The following is a 19,543-nucleotide window of genomic DNA, read 5'->3' on the forward strand; positions in this document are numbered from 1 at the left end:
GCAGTTCAAGTTCTGGGCATCTGTGAGCAAACTTAGGAGCCTGATGTCATCAGTGCAGCGACGAGCAAAAGCAGAAAACTCTCCATTTATGGCATGCAATGAATCGTTTTTATTTTCCACCACTAAGTGCACACGCACACTGTAACCACTCTTTCCTCACCACAGACACAGCTAACCCTCTAAAGTGTGATTGGAAAAAGCTGGTTTTGACTTCTTTCTTAACTCAGAAACAAAAATAAGTCTGCTGTTTTGCACAGACATTGTGCAGCACTAATTTATTTAGGGAAGATTCTTTCAGGCCCTTTGTCTCATCTTTCCACATTTTAAGCTAGATAGGATTGCAGACATTCAATTTAAAGACAACTGACAATTGTGTTATTGCACAGCACAGCATCACAATCTCAGCTAGAATGACACCATCCTTAAGTTTTGCCACCCCTGGATTATTAATTACAACAGGAAAAAGAATGAATTTTAGACCCTCTTTTTAATGTATTGCCCATGTTTACTGCTGTCTTGGGTCAAGGGCTATTGTTATTATCCTAACAAAGTGAAGTCAGCGAGTTTCATGCAATATGAGTGCTTTGACAGTTTCACTACAGAATCAATTTCAAGGGACAATAAGCTTTCGAAGTACCTGGAACATGACCTTCCTTCTTGCTGAAAGCCACATCCAAATGGACAAACCTATTCCATCTTTAACAGTTCTGCACCCTCAGCAAGGTACTAAAATATATGCACCAAGGCACTGTGGCCTCAATAGTTTCAGAGTCAGCAGTTCCACCTTCCTGGCCCTGGAGTTTGTTGTACCCCAGTAGATCATCCTCTCAGTTTCCACTTCAAGGGTTTTCTGAATTCCACAGCTCCATGCAATGATTTGAATTTTTTAAAGAGGGGGCAACACTGCTACCTGCACTGCATTTGACAACTTGGAAATCTCAGTTTGTTTTTATAGGTTTCTAGTCCTCAATCCTACAAAGACAGAGTTCGAAGTATGCAGGCTGCCAACATATGGTAACATCTTTGCATCATCAAAACTGATCAACGCTTTGAAATTCCTTTTTCTCCCCTATTATGGATAGAAGTAACCAGGGCTGGCTCAAGACATGTTGGCACCTAAGGCAAACCACATAATGGTGTCCCCTCGCTAGGGAATAAATATCCACTTTGGGAACAAGGGTGGGAAGAACCCAGGAGTGCCTCCTATTCTCCAAGAGGCTGCTGTGGAAGTGACATGGGGGGGGAATGCCAAGAAGGAGGCAGAGACCCCAAGGAGCACATCACAGCTGTCAATGCCACTGCGGGAGAAGCAACAGGCGGGGTGTTCCTTGGAGGCTGGATCCGCTGCCCCGTGGACCCTGACACTTGAGGTGGCCGCCCCACCTTGCCTCATGGGTGGGAGGGCCCTGCAAGTAACACTAAACAGGTTACATTATTGGTACAGGTTGCACATTTATGGCTTTTGCCATAGAATCTGGATTACTTTGGCACAGAATTTTTATTCCAGTGCTCCCATTCCTGCCCATAACCATACAAGCTCTGAGGTAACCACTCCCCATCTCTTAGCTTCCCGGAGACCAAGGAACCTAGCACCCTGCTGCAAGTTCATTTGTGGCATCTAGACTTTGGACCAGAGAGTGCTTGCTTATATCCCTATAGAATCAGGTCCTCTGTTGCCACTATGCAACAAAGCCATACTCGTTGCATCAGGCTATAAAGAGAAATATTTCACTTTTCCATTTTCAGCAGCCACAGCAAAACTGAGTAACTATCTTACCCAGGGACCTAACAGTAAAGCTATCTTTCAGCAGCGAGTACATTTCTGTATCTCCTGTAAGATTTTCTTTCCTCCTTATCAGTAAGACACTAGGCTGAAAGGGGAGCCTCAGCGCACTTCTTGCCACAACAGATTTTAACATGCTGCATCTCCACCTTATCTTATTTTACTCCACCCATCACATAGAAGGAGAATTGAGACTGATGATCAGGCGCTAGAGAATTATGTTAACACAAGATCGGAAGGATGGAAGCTGATCAAGCAAAACATAATGGACAGGAGTTTTTTGTTTTTTAGCTTAAGTTCCAGCAGAGGAGAGTTAGAGGAGACAAGGAACAAGCCAGGTGAAAGCAAGTAAAGATATTATTGGAGGCAAGGTGGTTTGGGAGTTATATTTGTTAATATAACTCAACCCTGGTAGGCATCTTTTGGCCGCACCTACACTTTGCAACAGCACAATTAATTCTACCTTCCTACATTTAGGGCAATTTATCATGGCTTTCCACATTGCATTTTCTGCTGATGGAATGGGGCAGCTAGAAGTCTGGAATAAACACAGGAAAACTTGGGGTGGAATTAACCACTTCTCTTCATTTTTATAGGGTCCCCCCATTTTTTTCATATCTTCACATCTCTAGGGATGTCCACAAATGCCATTAAGTTTGGACACTGGGTGCTACAGAGCCGCAGGAGGTTAGAACTGAACAGCTGTTGTTTTCAGTGACCGTTAAGCATTCAGTGTGATGTGCAATCCCAGTTTCAGTTACAAAAGATCCAATTAAAATGGAATTAAGGCAAGCCGGCATGCACTTCGGCCAGTGTTAGTGCCCAGCTGGAGAACTAGTTTAACAGTGTGACCCTTAGGACCAGCAAGGGTTGCAGCCCCTGAAGCAATATGGATCTTTCAGCTTGTGCACAGAGGTTTCAGGCTACAGTTAAGCCAGGGCAAGTTCACAAGTTCCATTTGACAGCAAGAGCAGAGCTAAGGTATCACATTCCAAAACTGTCTCCCAATGTTAGCTGATTTCCTGAAGAGACAACATTCTATTCCATAATGCTGACACCAGCTATGCACATGCACATTATCTCATAAGAGCAGCAATTACCACATGGAAAATGATAACCTGTGAACTCACTTTAGATTAGGGTGCTAAAAGCCACATTACAGAACTGAGAGCTGAAAGATACTATCATCGATTTCCAAATACTCAGGTTCTTTGAACATCCCCTGAAACTACAACAGCACTCAAATCAGGGGACACAGTAAAAAAACAGAGGGGCGGTCTTTTTCCACCCAGTCGCCTGTTTTCATCCCTGTTGGCAGTCTGTTCTGTTCCCCTGTGGTTTTTTGCTTTTTGGACCACAGATATGGGACCAGAAACGTTCCACCATCACACCCAACTAAATACTAGCTAGAGTGAGTGAAAGGTATGGAGAGGTGTGTTTCTCTTGTAAGAAGCCATGGGCTTGGGGGGGTCACTTGCCCCCCATCAAGTAAAACAATAAAAATACTTAACTGACCAATCACGTCATTTCTGCCCCCCCAACAAAAGTCCTTCCCCCCCAACAAAAAAATCTGGCTACACCCATGTAAGAGACCAACGTAAGATAGAAGAATATTGCGACACACAGAGATTCCAGAAAAAAAAGAGAGAGAGAAACTAAATTCCTGCTGTTTTACTCCTTTTCTTGGCTAGATATTCTTGTCCCTTACAGGGTTGCTCATTCAACTCCTCCTTAGTATTTATGTAAAGGGAGGGCAGAGAAAATACAAGAAAGAAGCAAGACAGGCATGGCAGAAGACAGTGCCAAGATTTGTGAATGAGCTAGTTAATAGGAGGATGGGAAAATGTACCTGTCTCCAGGAAGGGCATCTACACTATGGGTACCAGATGTCCCTGTTTCCCGGGGACAGTCCCCAGATCTACAAATCTGTCCCCGGATAAAATCCGTCCTTGGATTTATATTTTAAGTGTTGTAGATTTATTAGTAGTGAATGAATGTTGCATGGTTCAACAGCACAAGACACATATGGGGACTTATGGCGAGGCAAAATGGCGAATGCCACGGCAGCGAGCAGCTCCTGAAGCCAGCCAGAGCCAACTGTGCTACCAGGCTGGCTCTGGGCTGCTGAGACTGCCGCCGCCACTGCCGAGGGGGAACTGGGGATGCCCGGCGCGTCAACTGGGGGAACCGCTGACACACACACCCCACGACCCAAATCGAGCTGGGAGTGAGAGCGCCCAGCCACCCGGCCAACTGCCCAGTGGCACTTTGGGGCCAGGAAAACCCCAGAGCCGACACAGGGAGAGGGAGGAGAAGAGAAAAAGGAAGAGGAAGGAGAAAAAAGAGGGGAGCCCTGACCTTGCTGTGCCGCTGAGGAGGAGAGGTAGGGGAGCATCGGGAGGGCAAGGACGCGTGGCCGAGCCCAGGCCCGACCCGAAGGTATTACTTCTTTTTTTAAAATAACTTTTTGAAAATAACCTTTTTTTCTCTCTTTTTTTTTTTAAAAAGTGTCCCCGGATTCTTAGAAAAAATCTGGTAACCTTAATCTACACAGATAGAGAAGCACTGCAGAGAGATGGAAAGCAGGAAAATCAAATCGGATTCCCTCAAGGGGGAGGGAGGAGGGTTCTGGAAGGAAGTTGTAAGGGGAGCTAAATAGGGAAGCAGATGATAAAATGATGGATCAAAATAGTTAAAGATGCAGAAAGGAGAGCTTTAGAAAGCAGGAAGCCTATCAAGAGAGCAGGAGCAGTTACAAATTGCAGGAGGGTGCTAAATGCAGCAGCCGTTTTTGCAAGAGGGTGTGAACATGTGCTTCTCCCCAAGCCACAGCATCTAGCCAGAGGCTGCTGCCTTCTTCCTTCCACTCCGAGATGCAGTTTCATTTCTTCCCTCATGCAGAGCAGTGAAACATGGAAAGTTACAGGTTGATGGCTGCAAACACCCTTCTAAGACAAAGCAGCTGGAAGGTGAGCAGAGGGAGATAATAATACTACTGCTGCTTAATAATACGTAGCATTTCTATAGCTCAGAATCTGTGCATGTCCGCTGCTATCCTTCCAATAGCCCTGTGACATAGGCCGTTATTATCCTCATTTTGCAGATGAAGCCTGAGGCTAACTGCTTCCTTGTTTTCTTTGCCATGGAGAAGGGGAAGGAAAAACCTGGGATGCCAGCAGAAGCAGTGAGATTCACCCACAGATATTTTGCTTTCCATAGGCCTGGTCAAGACACCCACAAGCAAACTAAGGATGGAGCAGGGCATGGAGTTAGGCATCAAAAATGCAGGAGTGCAACAGTGTATACTACTCAGCATCACTTAATGCAGGTCAAAAGACGCCTGATTGATTCTTGCAAGAAAGTAGGTTCTGAGGGCAGTCTGGGGCCACACGGTGCAGCCCTCAGCGGGTCTGGACAGTATGTATGAGATCCACCATGGAAGGAAGGTGGTGTTATAAATGCACCAGATAAAAAGCAGCCTCCAAGTGACCAGGCAGGGAAGATTTACAAAATCAAATCTTTAGAGGCTTCAGAGGCAGCTGGTACAGGCATGTGTGTCAAGGCAGACAAACTGAGAAATTTTTTTAGTGGGCAAGTAACTTTCACGTGCTCCCTTCTTGGACCCGGGATCACCGCCCTGCAACTGTATTTTTACCAATATTTGCCCACTCACCCACCCCTTTCAAAATAAGGCTTGCAGGAGCAGGAAACCGACACCCACGTAAGCAGGCACGCATGTGAAACCGGGAATGCGTAAATATTCCGTCTGAGCGCATCCAAGGCGAGGGGATTTGGGCATGGCGGAGGTCCTGCGATCCCAAAGCTCGCGCCTTGTTCTGCTGCTCCTTTTCTTCCCTGGGGAACTCCCAAGGGGAGGAATCCCGGAGCCCCTCCCCCCCCCTGTAAAACGGCACAGCCCAGCTCTTACCCAGGCGGGCAGCTCGCTCTGCCCCAGGCTTCGGCCCAGCCCCGTGGCGCTCAGCGCAGCCTCCTCGTCCCCCAGGAACAGCCCGGCCGCTCGCAGCGACCGCTCCTTGCTCATCCGCCGGCCCCGCCAGCCCATGTACAGGGCCACGCCGGCCACCACGAAGCCCAGGCTCAGCCCCGCCCGGCCCGCCAGGTACACCGGCAGCAGCCACAGCAGCCGCCGCCCGATCGCGCCCAGCGCCGCCAGGGCTTCCGCCGAGCCGATGCCGCCGGGCAAGCGAGAGCCGCCCGAGGAGACCCCCGCGCCCGGATCCGGCACCCCCGCCGCCGCCGCCGCCTCCTGCTCCGGGGCCCGCTCCATGGCGCTCCCGCCACACGAACCCGCGAGTCTCGCACTGCGGCGAAGCCAGCAACTCGCCAGCTCCCGCGGCTGCTGCAGTCCGGGAACGAGGCTCGCTCGCTCCGCCCGCCGATTGGAAGGCGAGCTTCCGAGGGCGGAGCCGAGCTCGAGGCTGGGCGGGGCGCCGCGCCCCGTGATTGGGCAGAGGGGGAGGGGGAGGAGCCGGGCTGCGGAGCGAAGCCGCGCCCCTCCATTCCGATTGGGCGGCTGCCGTTCCGAGAGAAAGAAAGTAACGAAAGGCTGGCCCCGCCCCCTTTTCTCTCTCGGGCTGCGGCTCCTTCGGGCTGGCCGCTGTCCACACGCCCCGCGGACAGAAGAACCGACCCTTCTTTCTTCGAAGGGCTCCGCTGGGTCTTGGGCGGGGAGAGAGGAGCGCAAGTCGAGCTGCTGCTGCTGCTGCTGCTGCTTTTAATTACAAGAGGTTCCAAAACAAAGTTTCCAAGCACATTACCAGCACGCAAAGCTTCCTCGCCCTATTCCAGCCCATTCAGAGAATCGTAGAATTGTAGAGTTAGAAGGGACCCTAAGGGTCATCTAGTCCAACCCCCTGCAATGCAGGAATCTTAACAAGATCATACATGACAGGTGCTTAAAAACTTCCAAGGAAGAATTCCCCACCTCTTGTGGGAGTCTGTTCCACTGTCGACCAGCTCTTACTGTCAGAAAGTTAGTTAGTTAGTTAGTTCATTTCTGTACTGCCCTTCACCCGAGGAGCACAGGGCAGTTTACAATAAAAAAGCACAAAAATACATAACATAGTAACAAACAAAAATAATATCCTCCCCACACACAGACTCTTCACAAACTCTACAAATCAAAGCAATGCACACCTGTGTTACAGCAGCAACAAAGGTGAGGCACCGTGTGTGAATGGTGTTTGGATGTTATTGTTTAGTCATTTAGTTCTGTCTGACTCTTTGTGACCCCCTGGACCAGAGCACGTCAGGCACTCCTGTCTTCCACTGCCTCCCGCAGTTTGGTCAAACTCATGTTAGTAGCTTCAAGAACACTGTCCAACCATCTCGTCCTCTGTCGTCCCCTTCTCCTTGTGCCCTCCATCTTTCCCAACATCAGGGTCTTTTCCAGGGAGTCTTCTCTTCTCATGAGGTGGCCAAAGTATTGGAGCCTCAGCTTCAGGATCTGTCCTTCCAGTGAGCACTCAGGGCTGATTTCCTTCAGAATGGAGATGTTTGATCTTCTTGCAGTCCATGGGACTCTCAAGAGTCTCCTCCAGCACCAGAATTCAAAAGCATCAATTATTTGGCGATCAGCCTTCTTTATGGTCCAGCTCTCCCTTCCATACATCACTACTGGGAAAACCATAGCTTTAACTATACGGACCTTTGTCGGCAAGGTGATGTCTCTGCTTTTTAAGATGCTGTCTAGGTTTGTCATTGCTTTTCTCACAAGAAGTTTGGATGTTACTGGACTCCAACTTCCATCAGCGCCAGCCAGCAAGACAAGCAGGAGGAATGATGAGACTCATAGTCCAGCAACATCTGGAGGGCTCTGTCCCTGTGCAGTGCAATAGTGACTATTGTGTGCAGAATTAATTTCCCCCACTGTGATTCAAGAAGCCACATTCATCTTTTTACACTTCTCTTTTCCGGTGTAGCAAGACTTCTAGATGGCGTTGAATCTTGCTTACTTGCTCTTTATAGCCATTAACCAGAGCTATCCTTCTGTTTCTGGAATTACAGTATATGAAAATAAAAGTGTAGTTTGGAATGTTATTCAAATTAGCTACTCAAGAGTTTGAGAGAAAGGAAATGACTGAATAGGCCATTGGTATTGTACTTTCCTCAGCACCATGTGCTTATATTAATACAAATGTTTTAATTTCACACTCATTTTTTAAAAACGAAGTCTAAATATATCCATACAGCATGCTACAGTTTTGAGGGCCTTGTCAATATTTGCCTCATTTTAACCACTAGCTGTCAGTCCAAACTTTGCTATCCCCTCTGGATTCATGAAGGCGATCCTGTATCTGTAGGTATTTTAGAAATGTGCCCAAAGCACATCTGTTGCCTTTGCATAATTCTAATGTAAATCTCATTTAGTTTTGAACCAAAACATGAAGTGTGACATGAGGAGCCTCTAGAATACCCTCTCTGTAAAGTTAGAGAACTTCTCCCTTTAAACAACACTTGTTTAGACTTATGAGAATTCAGTGAGATCAATATTTCTAGTTGGAGTCTGAGGCTTCATTTAAAGTCCAATTCTGTAAACTGTTCAGGGACCTCCATTACTGAGTATATTTCCACTGATTTTCATTTAAAAAATCAATGAAATAAATACATTCCTCTTTAAACCTCAGTAACCAAATTTTTAAAGCGCTCAAAACTATCCTTGGCGAGGTATATATTCCAATTAGTTTTCATTTCATTGGCTCTACCCTTTTCAGTGTGGCTTCTCAGCTTTCTACTACACCCCTTATTCGAGAGAAAATATGTGATTATGTTAAATAACCACAACTTTTGTGGTAAAATTCTAAGGTCATGTTGATGGGTGTCCTTAATGCTGGTGAATTCTCTAGATGGGTTCCATAGACCAGTTGCAAGTTCAAGGGCTGAATGTCCAATTACAAAAAACATAATAACAATTTATATTTTATCAGGCAAACTGTACTGGCTTTATCTTATTTGCATGTTGCAGCTCTGCGTACATTTCCTCCTCTTTCCCACCACCCCCACACTAACAACGGTGTCATTTCCCACTTCCCTGCTACTTACTGAAACACAAACAAACACACTTTCCCTACATCTGAATTCCCAAGACTGATGCATTTGCCTGCTTGTAACACTGTATTATGAATACAAATACTGTCCATGGGGATTTGTGCGACTTCTTCGTGCTCCGTCAAGCAAGGTTTAATTTAAGCAGGACACTGAGGCTCAGAACACACTGATAATAGAGCAAAAATTCATATAAAAAGTTGTTTTCCTTACTACCAGGTACAAATGCGCAGGTCACAAACGCTGGAGAAGAGGGGGCAAGACCTTCTGAAACAGGCTTGAAGATCTGCACCTTTATTTTCAGAAATAATCTCTCTTGCCGTTCTTTAAACAAATGTGGTCCAACAGCATCCTCTTTCCATGTCTATTGCTCTCATCATCTAGGAAGCTTCTGACACCATGCTTGCTAAACAGCTGTATGCATTCCTCTAATGCAGTGGTTCTCAAGCTTTTTTCTCTGGGCAACAATTTCAGAATAAAAATTTGCTTGTGCCACACCAATTTTTTTATTGATAAGAAATACATTGGAGAACAAAAAGATTTATAACATAGAACACAACTACTTTATAATATGATCATGGGGACATACAGAAAGTTTAAAACAATGCAGCTACATAAGAACATGAATTATTCCTAAAATACAATATTGATTGTCCTTGAATCTCCCTGCCACACTTGCCACCTCTCCCACCACACCAGTGTGATGCATCACATCCCTTCAGAACCACTTTTCTAGTGAGTCCTCCCCTCCCCCCGCAAAAAAGGTATATAAACGGGCAAAATTAAGTCCTACAAATTTCATAGGAGCTACACTGACCTGCCGCTTGGGAGTGTTGTCTTACTATTCTGCCAAGGAATGATACAGTAATACATTTGATATTTGGGTGTCATATTACTGGGTGGGGATTTGAACCTAGGTCTAAACTGACTCCTTGACAATGATAATATGTTTGGTATATTATATTGCAGTTGTTTATCTGGCACGGTCCTGCCAGGAAGCAGGTCAATTTTACACGTGCAAAGGTAGCAAACAGAGCAGTGCAGAGATGAACAGACTAATGCATCAAAACACACACATTCGTGCAGGGACTTATTTTGTGGAATTCCAACTGAAAAATGTGTGTGTGTGTGTGTGTGTGTGTGTGTGTCTGTAGCATTTGGATCTTCCATCTTAGGCAATAATGTACCTTGCTTTTGCTCTGCTGATTACTATTGTGGTATAACACCACGGTCTCTGCTTACCATCTACTAAGGCCGCTTCTGCATTGGATTCTTTGGGCTCCTTCCTTACCTACACTAGACTTGAAGCAGGCACAGGCAAACTCAGCCCTCCAGCTGTTTTGGGACTACAACTCCCATCATCCCTAGGGATGATGGGAGTTGTAGTCCCAAAACATCTGGAGGGCCGAGTTTGCCTATGTCTGATTTGAAGTAAGGGGTGGGGAGAATGAAAACACCACCGTGTTTTCTCCCCATGGCTAACCTATTTGGGTTTACAAGGTGGTGCAGATCCCAGGGAAGTCCACATTTTTACTTTTGTGACCTGGAAATTGTGCCACAGAATACACAGACGTTACAGAGCTAAAGAGGGCTTTGGTTTGCTCAGCCATCAAGGCTCTCCATTGTCATTGCTGTCTGAAGCAAAAGGAAAGCACAGGAAAGGGACAGGATTCTTCCCAAGGTCACCCTGCGCATCAGTAACCCTATTCTTATGCAGAGTGAGGTGTGCACCCCTAAGGCACTGAATCCTAATTTCTGCACAGGATCAGGCTCCATTCCCTTTGCACATTTATAGACTATTCATGTGGTGCTTGGCAGGAACAAATAAATAAATAAATACTTCCTGCATTAGCTGATTACATTTCTCATAAGCTTATCTTGCTAAAAGCATTTTTTGTGCAACAGAGTAGCTGTTACTTGCTGAGCAGATATCACAGGATGAGCAAAGAAGCTTTTTAAATACACAGCCGGCAGCTGAGGCCATCTTGGCTTACCCATTTTACTGTTTAACCTAAATTACAGACCGTTCCAGAACACTGTTACAACACAAGAAAAAGCACCATTAATGATGCCACTTACTGAGGTCTTCATCAAATATTACTGGCAATGAAATTCAGAGTTCTGTATTAAATTGCCACACGATTAGTGTCATGGACTGGCTGGACACAGAGGAATCGTGAGAAGCACCAGCTGAGGAAGCCCCAAGGGAAGAAGGATCAAAACCCGGGGAGCGGTGGTGGTGGGACAAGAGTGAGTGGTCAGAGGAAAAAGAGAGAACAGATGGGGAGGAGGTGGTATTGGAAGCTGAAGAGGTAACAGGATTTAGTGAGCAGGGAGAGTCTGTGGCAGAGAGAAGTCTGGAAGCAGAAGCTGAAGCAGGAAAGTGGGAGGACGGAGGCCAAGAGGCAGAGATGGCTCAGGCTGGTGAAGAAGCCAGGGTGTCTTCCCCTCCTGCTGTGACAGCCTCCTCTCCCCCAGGACCTGGAGAGGCATGAAGTGAGAGGAGCAAAGGCGGGCATAGCAGTGCAGTCTCCAATTGGTTGGGAAGGACCCTGGGGAGCAGGAGTCGGGAGCAAGTCAGCAATAAAAACACCAGTGTCAGTGATGTTAATTCTTTGTTCAAAGAAACCAAAACAACTCAGGCCTAATGCTCTCAACAACTCTTCCCAGTAGGTTGCAAGGACTGAAGGTCCCCATCTTCCCAAAGCTGTCTAGGTTCCTTCTTCTCCAGAGTATTTCCAAGCAACCAAAAAATAAAAGCTAGAAGACAATTTTCTACCTGCAATCCCTTAGGAGATGTTTGCTCATGCTGCCACTTTCAATTACAACCAGGTAGAAATGATGGGAGGAACATCTTGTTATAGGGAAAGGGAAGAGTACAGACACCCACACACCCCTCCCAAAAGCTGGCTATGGAAGGGTCAGGAGAAACTCCAGAAAAGCATGCTGTGGAGGAGAATTTCCTGTCTCCCACTCAATGAAGAATTCGAACTCAGGTTGCAGCGTCTACCAAAATCTTTAATGCTCAGATCAGTGTGATACATGGGCAAAATGCCGTTCAAAGGCACAGCAGGTGCTACACATAGCCAAGTAACAAAAGACATTGATCCAGGAATGACACATACCCCAACTTAGGAGCTAACCCCTCTTAAGCCCCCTCCCCAATAAAATATTTGAAGGGACTAGCACTGGCGGAAGAACAGGGGTGTAGGGGGGAGCGCACCGCCCCCAGTGGCATGATCCCGGTGGGGTGCCATAGTGGCTGGTCCCCCCTGCGCTGGATGCCACGCCCCCGCATGCGGCGCACCATGCCCCCAGGACGAATGCCACGCCCCCGAGATGCGCCAGTCACACCCCCGCCTGCTCTCCACCCCCACCCCACCCCCGATCTTGAAGCTCTGCCGCTGGAGACTGCCCCCCCCCAAAGAAGTTGATAGGTATTGCCATTCAAATGGTGTGTGTGTGCCAGGTCATGTGATTGATTATGTAGGGAATAGCTTACCCCCCCCCCCAATATTTTATTCAAGTTGGCACCCCAGCAACCTTGTTATTAGGGAGTGGGGTGGGCACTAATTTCTTACCCATGAGCAATGATCCCATGTTGAAAACAAACACATTTGTATCCACTGTATTAATTGGCTAAGGGACTTTTTTATGTGTCTTTATGACCAACAGGTGGTGGAAGGAGCGAGCCAGATTCTAGTGAGTGAGACTGTCCCTGGCTATAGTACTGGTTTTAGCCCTCTCACTGGTCAGAACTGAAGGAGCTAATGGGCCGAAGGATTAGGAGAGGGAGGCTGGGGGAATAGGTTTAAAATGGAAACTAAAACCAGCTTAGGTTATATTTCTTTTTAAAACTATAGTTAATATTTATTTTTTAAGTAAACAAAGGAATCGTACGGCACTGACGAATTATTATTTACAACTTTAAAAAGAGATACAACAAATCTTAATTTAGTGGCTCCCTAAAAAGTGTTAGGAGAGGCAATAAATTTTAAGTTAAAGGAAGCTGGAAGAAAATAGAAGGCCATCAAAGAATTAATCCTAATAAAACAGGGAGAGTAAATTGTGGAGAGATGATGGAGTTTGAGAAAGCCCCCAAAAGAAAGCTTAGCCGAGCAAAATTTAAACTGAAAACTCATAAAAATACCAAGATGAAGATTTTAAAGAGAATCAAGAAAAACGAAAACACCTGATGACTAGAAAGGCCAAGGGAAAACTAAGACGAAGGAATGTGAGGGGTGAAATCAAGTTTACATATCTTTCGACCAACAAATCTTTGGATGTGAAAAGGAGCACAGGAAAGGACAAGTAGGTGGATATGAAGTCTGCTTCAAGCAGAGTGAAGAATAAATACAGAAAATAGAAGGCTTTTCGTTTAAAAGGCAACTGGAAAAGCCATTTAATAAAAAGAACAGGCTGGGGTTTCTGTTGCCGAAGTTGTTATCATCATTATTAATTTATTTTCTACACTGCCCTATAAATGAAGGTCTAAGGGCGGTTCACATAAAATATCAAATACACAAAACAAAAATAACCCAATAAAGGGTCACCAGAGCATAGACAACCGTGGTTAGGCTATCCCTGTCCAGATAGGGGAGTAGATGGGCCACCAGCCAAAGCTGATGGAAGGCATTCTGGGCCACTTGTCTCTCTCTCGACAGAGGTCATCGTACAGGGCAACCAAGGCAGTTTCTGTGCCAAAACCAGGCCTAAACCCTCATAGAATCATAGAGTTGGAAGAGACCACAAGGGCCATCGAGTCCAACCCCCTGCCAAGCAGAGCACTCCTGACATATGGTTGTCAAGCCTCTGCTTAAAGACCTCCAAAGAAGGAGACTCCACCACACTCCTTGGCAGCAAATTCCACTGTCAAACAGCTCTTACTGTCAGGAAGTTCTTCCTAATGTTTAGGTGGAATCTTCTTTCTTGTGGTTTGGATCCATTGCTCCGTGTCCGCTTCTCTGGAGCAGCAGAAAACAACCTTTCTCCCTCCTCTATGTGACATCCTTTTATATATTTGAACATGGCTATCATATCACCCCTTAACCTCCTCTTCTCCAGGCTAAACATGCCCAGCTCCCTTAGCCGTTCCTCATAAGGCATCGTTTCCAGGCCTTTGACCATTTTGGTTGCCCTCCTCTGGACACGTTCCAGTTTGTCAGTGTCCTTCTTGAACTGTGGTGCCCAGAACTGGACACAGTACTCCAGGTGAGGTCTGACCAGAGCAGAATACAGTGGTACTATTACTTCCCTGATTGAAATGGATCCAGAAAGCCAGCTTCTTCCAAGAGCACCTGGATCTAGTCTGTGACCACTCGCTCCAGAAGTTAGAAAAACCAAGACTGGGAAGATTTTAACACAGGTGAGCCTTAGAAGTGAGAAGGGGAGGGGGATCCGGGGGGAAAGAAGGCTGTGCATGTGATAAAGAGCAAAGCAGAGGGGGAAGAAGGCAACATAGTTCCTTCTAATTTCATGTTAGCTTGTTGACAAAAATACTTTGCAGCCATTTTGTGATAGCGTCTTGGGGACTATAGAGAACCTCCTTCACTAATGGGCAGAACTTCATTTTATTTATAATGTGGCTTCCAAGGAGTAGAATAACAAACCCTCTTGAGCAGCTGGCTTAAAAGTGGTGGCATTTGGCATGGGAAGCTAGGAAGAGGCATTATTATTATTATTATTATTATTATTATTATTATTATTATTATTTCCCACCCTTTTCCCTGATGGGAATCAAGGCAACTGACAAGCATTCCAGGAGCCACTTCAGATTGGTGAAGTTAGAAAAGAATGAAGGCACGGAAAGAGAAATAACTACTGAACCAGAAAAGGTTTAGAAGCCACTAGGATCAAGAACTGGTTCTGGGGGAAGCATAAAAGGGGGAAATAACTGAGAAAGCCACAAGGAGCAGCAGCAAAAAGCAACCAACCAAGGGTGAGAGTATTATACCTAATTGTAGTTACTGGGCAACTGCAGAAGAGGGTCGCCAGAATATTGCTGAGTTTTTGTTCCTTCAGATGTGTATAAATCCAGAAGGTTCCAAACATGCCAGCATTTTGGATCCTCGCTAGTAATTCTGTTCCTAAGGTAATGCATTTAGAATGCCCATTTAAAAACCTGATGCATCAAACTACTTCCTTTGTCTGTAACAGTTGCCTTTCTAATTTCAGTGTGAATAAGCAAATAAGGCATTTTGAGGGTGGATCCACTCTTGGCAATGGTAGAGGTGGCATTGGAGTGAGTAGAGGTTTTCACCATTTTGTCGGCCATTTGTGAGCAAAAAAAGTCCAGCAAACGTTTAAGCACATACATATTCATAATTAGGAAAGATGAGCCGTGACCATTTTTTCCTGTACATAAAGGGCAGAAAATATTGTCTGCTAATGGTGAGGCTGAAATGACTGAGAAAATATTTGAAATCTTATGAATCCTGACGCTCTGGCCATTTTGACTCGTACATAAGGGGGTGGCTGATTGTTCCACTAATGACCAGAGAGTGGGCCAACACAAAATAATAATAACCCACATTTGTGAAACATTTTGGAATAGAGGTCTGTACCCCTATCTCCTGTAGATAAAGGAGGCATGTAGCTCCCAATTTTCTTTGCCTGGCGTACATGTATGTCTCTTTAATGCAGGAAACATGATCCATTAATGCTGAGACTTTATTAAAAAAATAATTTGACCAAAATTGTATTATTGGCTTTTTGGTCAAAACCTGCATGAAAGGATTGATAGTTGCTGGGTTTCCGACAAATACTAAAATTTGGATCCTCGCCAGTACTTCTGTTCCTAAGGTAATATATTTAAAAACCTGGTGTAGCAAACTGCTTCCTTTGCCTGTAATCTCTTGTTACCTTCAACTGCAATTGTAGCTTCTATAAGAAAACTTTTGAATTATCAGAGGGGCAATAGGCACTAATAACTAAAAAGGGATCTCTAAATGCTCTATTGTAATTATAGCAGCAATACAGTTGTGTGTCTTCTGGCTGAAGGTCAACTAGGTGAGTATCTTGTGCTTGGCTGAGGAGAAAATCTCTGTTGTGTTCTGCCTGCAACTCTTTGTATAAAGATTCTTTCAGGTTGCAGTGAGGGGAACCATTCAAGCACCCTGAGCCTGTTGGAGAAAAGGCAGGCTCTAAATGGAATAATACATCCAATATGCAAACTAAATATTACAAAGAGTTTGTATTGAGCAATGTTGGTTATTCAATCACTTTTTCAGAAGAGCCGCGAACTCAAAAGCCTAATGCAGTCGCTCTCCGTGCTTCTACCTGAAGGGACTTCTCTTGTCGGGACACTGCTGCAAGGGAGGCCCTTTCCTGTGCCATCACCACACAATAAGGTACATCTTTTGGTGGGACAGCCATCCTTGTTTTGTTCCAGCTCTTTTTTTTTACAGACCTCACAGAGCTACCTACGCCTGAAGCAGATCTGCTCCATTGACAAGTAAGAGGCAGCGTCAGAGCTCTTGATACATCAAGTGAACATCTGCAGTGCAGGATTGAGCGACACCTGCGTCTTGAGTGTGCTACTTTAGGTAACCTGCTGTTTTTGCTCTTTTGTGTCTGGAGGGGAGGGCTGCTGAAGACCCTAGTCTATTCCAGGTGCATCTCAGTGACACAAGAAATAGAATTTTGCAAGCCTTCGGGAACCTTAATGGCAAGTGTACTTCGCACTCCACAATTCAGTGATCTTTTTCAGTACAATCCTTTTGTGCTGGCCTCTCAATTTCCCCTCGCTTGATCTCTTCACAGTTCTGTCCAAGAGCCCACCACACTCAGGTGAAGCCAGCTCTTCCTGCAGAAGTCAGGTTAGTAAGAACGGGAATGGGCCGGGGACAGACTAATCAGTCCAGATTGCTTTTCACAGACCAGCAGAAGGAACTGCCAGGCCCATGAATTCACACTTCAGAGGGACAAACGAAAAGGCGAGCATAAAGGCAGAGTTTTAAGACTGGAACCAGTCTCTCTCTTCTGCCCTGCAAATTGATGGCAGTCAAAATGGCACTCTGTGACTTTAACACATCTAGGTGAATATCCGTTGCTCGGTTGTGTTCTGTCTGCAACTTTATAACTCTTAAGGGTTTTCTTTTTCCTGAGAGAACATTCTGTATTCAGAGTGTTCTCTCAGGTTTTGCTTTTCACCTTGTTGCATTGCAAAAAGGAAGAAAGAAAAAAAGCAAAAGGCGCTGGTGGTTGGCACTCCTGGTTTCTAGGACGGGGTTCAAATCCCTGCGGTGTCCTTGCTTACTTCCAATGCAACCTCTTTCTCTATCTCTCTATCTCTCCCCCCTAAGAACTAAATCAAGTAAGGTGCTCCTCTGATGCATCACTGGTGTGTGTCTAAGATAAGATGGATTACATGGATGCTTCCCATCCTAGCACTCCCAGCCATAGGGGGAAAATACTTCTTTTTTATATATAAAAAAGACTGCCTCTTAATTTTGCATTGTTTGTTTAGGAAGTAACCTAAATATACAAACAAATGGATCCTATTTAGATTATGCAGAATGTGGAAAAAGCTGGGATGAAAGAGAAATGGCAGCACGTTCACTCATTAGCAGAAGAACAACAGCAACTATCAGGTGCTCAGGTGTCCTATTTTACAGAAGACACTTGTCGATTTTCAGAGCTATCAGAGGCTTAGGATGAGGACAGGTGGCAGTTCTCTGTACAAAGGTGTCCTATTTGAATGGCCGTGCATTCCAGGTCTGGCTGAAAGATACAGAAGGAAGAGCAGGGGCACTGAAGTTGCCCATCAACAGATAGCACCTTGGCAGCAGACTAAGCACAAACACACAGGCCAGTCTTCCCCACTACAGTGAGATGTATAGTATTCCTATGTAGAATTATAGAGTGACATAACACATCAGTCATACTCAAGGTAATATCGTATACCCAACAAAGTTGTACTTGGAATCACTGAAATCAATGGGTCTAGTGACTATGAGTTAGTAGGATATAACCTACTAATATTTTAAAATGTGCATCTACACACAGCACATGAAAATTGGTGTCCATTCATTTGACCAAGTGTCAATGGCTACTCTAAGCAAAGACATGTCCAATTTCTGCAACTGGGAGTATCTAGGGATGCAATACTGCATGTTCAGTCAAGCCCTTTTGTTTCCTCCTGATCCTGAGGATGTTCCGTCTAACTTGGGGATTTTACTCAATCCCCTTGTGGGTTTTTGAGATTTCCTACAACACCTAGCCTATCTTCTCAGCCATAAGGATCTGACAAGGGGTGGGGCCTTTCAGATATTCTTGGATGGCAACTCCCTACATGCCTGATCATTGGCCATGCTGGCTGAGTTGATGGGAGTTGTAGTCCAAAGCAGCCAGAAAAGGCACCTGTTCTTCACCATTGTGTAATCTGAAGCCAACTTACTTGGGAGTAAGCCCCAGTGAATTCAATAGGACATACTTCTCTGGACACAGTTAGGATTGTGCTGCATTTTGCTTATTCAGAGAAGCATTTTTAAGGAAGAAGAGGAGGAGGAGGAAGCGGGAGCAGCAGCAGCTGGAATTCTCAGGCTGCACAATACTAGAAGCCTAAATTTGCACAGAATAATTAGGGGTCAAAATAAGTCATCAGCTGAACAGTAAAAACAAATGTGGCTCCATTTTACATGGCGCAAAGTGTTTTTATGTACCAGGTCTGTGCCCTTTCCTTTAGAAGAAGCCTGTAGCAGATCTGATTACAGAATATGCAACAAGCAAATCTGGAATTGAGCCAGGTTTATGTTATAAAATACTCTGTCTTAGGTGAAAGCTCAGCTCTGGGCTCTCAATCCAACTCTTGGTAAATAAATATCACCCTAGGGCTATCGTGCCATCTAGTGGCAGAAGAGTATTGCAAGACTGCCAGCTTATTTTAATGCGAAGGAGCGGCACAGACATCTGTGGCCCCAGGGCTGCTTTGAGTATTCATTAATATTTCTAAACCATTATATTTATTGCACCCAGGGAGGATGGCGATATGTCACAACATCCCCAGCATTCTTAGTTATTCCAATTAAATGCTGTTAAAAATCAATCCTACCAGAGAGGCAGTTCCTCGTAGCTTAGCCTTCCCCAACCTGGTGCCTTGGCTGGGGCAGATGGAGCTGTAGTTGCAACCCATTTTCTATGGCAGCCCCTGGACTGTGGGACTCCCTTCCCACAGAGGTGCATCTTGCACCTTCACCAGGAACCTTCTGCTAAATGCTGAAGACACACCTCTTCCACCTGGCCTTTGACACCTGACATTTGCATTTTCAGGACTCACCCTATTCCTGTGACTGTAATATGTTTTAGCATTTTTTAATATTGATTTTTAAATTGTTGTAACCAGCCATGGCATCTGCTGGTGAAGGACAGGTAAAACAACAAACAAACAAACAATCACGGCAGTACTGCAATTCGTGCTCCTCTCTTGTAGCACACAGTGAGACTGAAGCATAGGATTGCACTCTAGGAAACAAAACACAGTTTGCCCCCAAAATTCTCAGAGATACAATTTGTGTTTTTAAAGTGAGGGTGTATTTTGGCCAATTATACTATTGCTGCTCTGACATATTCCTTGTTTTAGTTTGATTTTAGTTTTGATCTCATGCTATTTAAAATACCGATTTTATATTTGATCTTCGTTGTTGGTAACATTATGTTAGCATTTCCTGAAAAGGTGGCAAATCAATTTACTGCAAG

The 19,543-nt window shown here is 45.2% G+C and overlaps 1 protein-coding gene and 1 long non-coding RNA gene across 3 annotated transcripts in view; one reads left to right on the forward strand and one right to left on the reverse strand.

The window, feature by feature from the left end:
• ESYT1 (extended synaptotagmin 1) overlaps positions 1-6,157 on the reverse strand; it is a 62,853-nt gene extending 56,696 nt beyond the window's left edge. The window contains exon 1 of one of the 2 annotated variants that reach the window (XM_053371187.1): positions 5,712-6,157. In XM_053371187.1, the coding sequence (XP_053227162.1) occupies positions 5,712-6,071 (360 nt within the window). In that variant the 5' untranslated portion in view covers positions 6,072-6,157. The remainder of the gene's footprint in view (positions 1-5,711) is intronic. The other variant, XM_053371197.1, reaches the window with a different exon arrangement.
• Positions 6,158-14,106: 7,949 nt separating this feature from the next.
• LOC128405045 (uncharacterized) lies at positions 14,107-19,469 on the forward strand. Its single transcript, XR_008328219.1, has 2 exons — positions 14,107-16,665; positions 16,725-19,469. It is a non-coding gene; the product is annotated as an uncharacterized LOC128405045 (long non-coding RNA).
• Positions 19,470-19,543: the final 74 nt, after the last annotated feature.

Source organism: Podarcis raffonei, chromosome 2 (assembly GCF_027172205.1).
Source record: "Podarcis raffonei isolate rPodRaf1 chromosome 2, rPodRaf1.pri, whole genome shotgun sequence".
Lineage (NCBI taxonomy): Eukaryota > Metazoa > Chordata > Lepidosauria > Squamata > Lacertidae > Podarcis > Podarcis raffonei.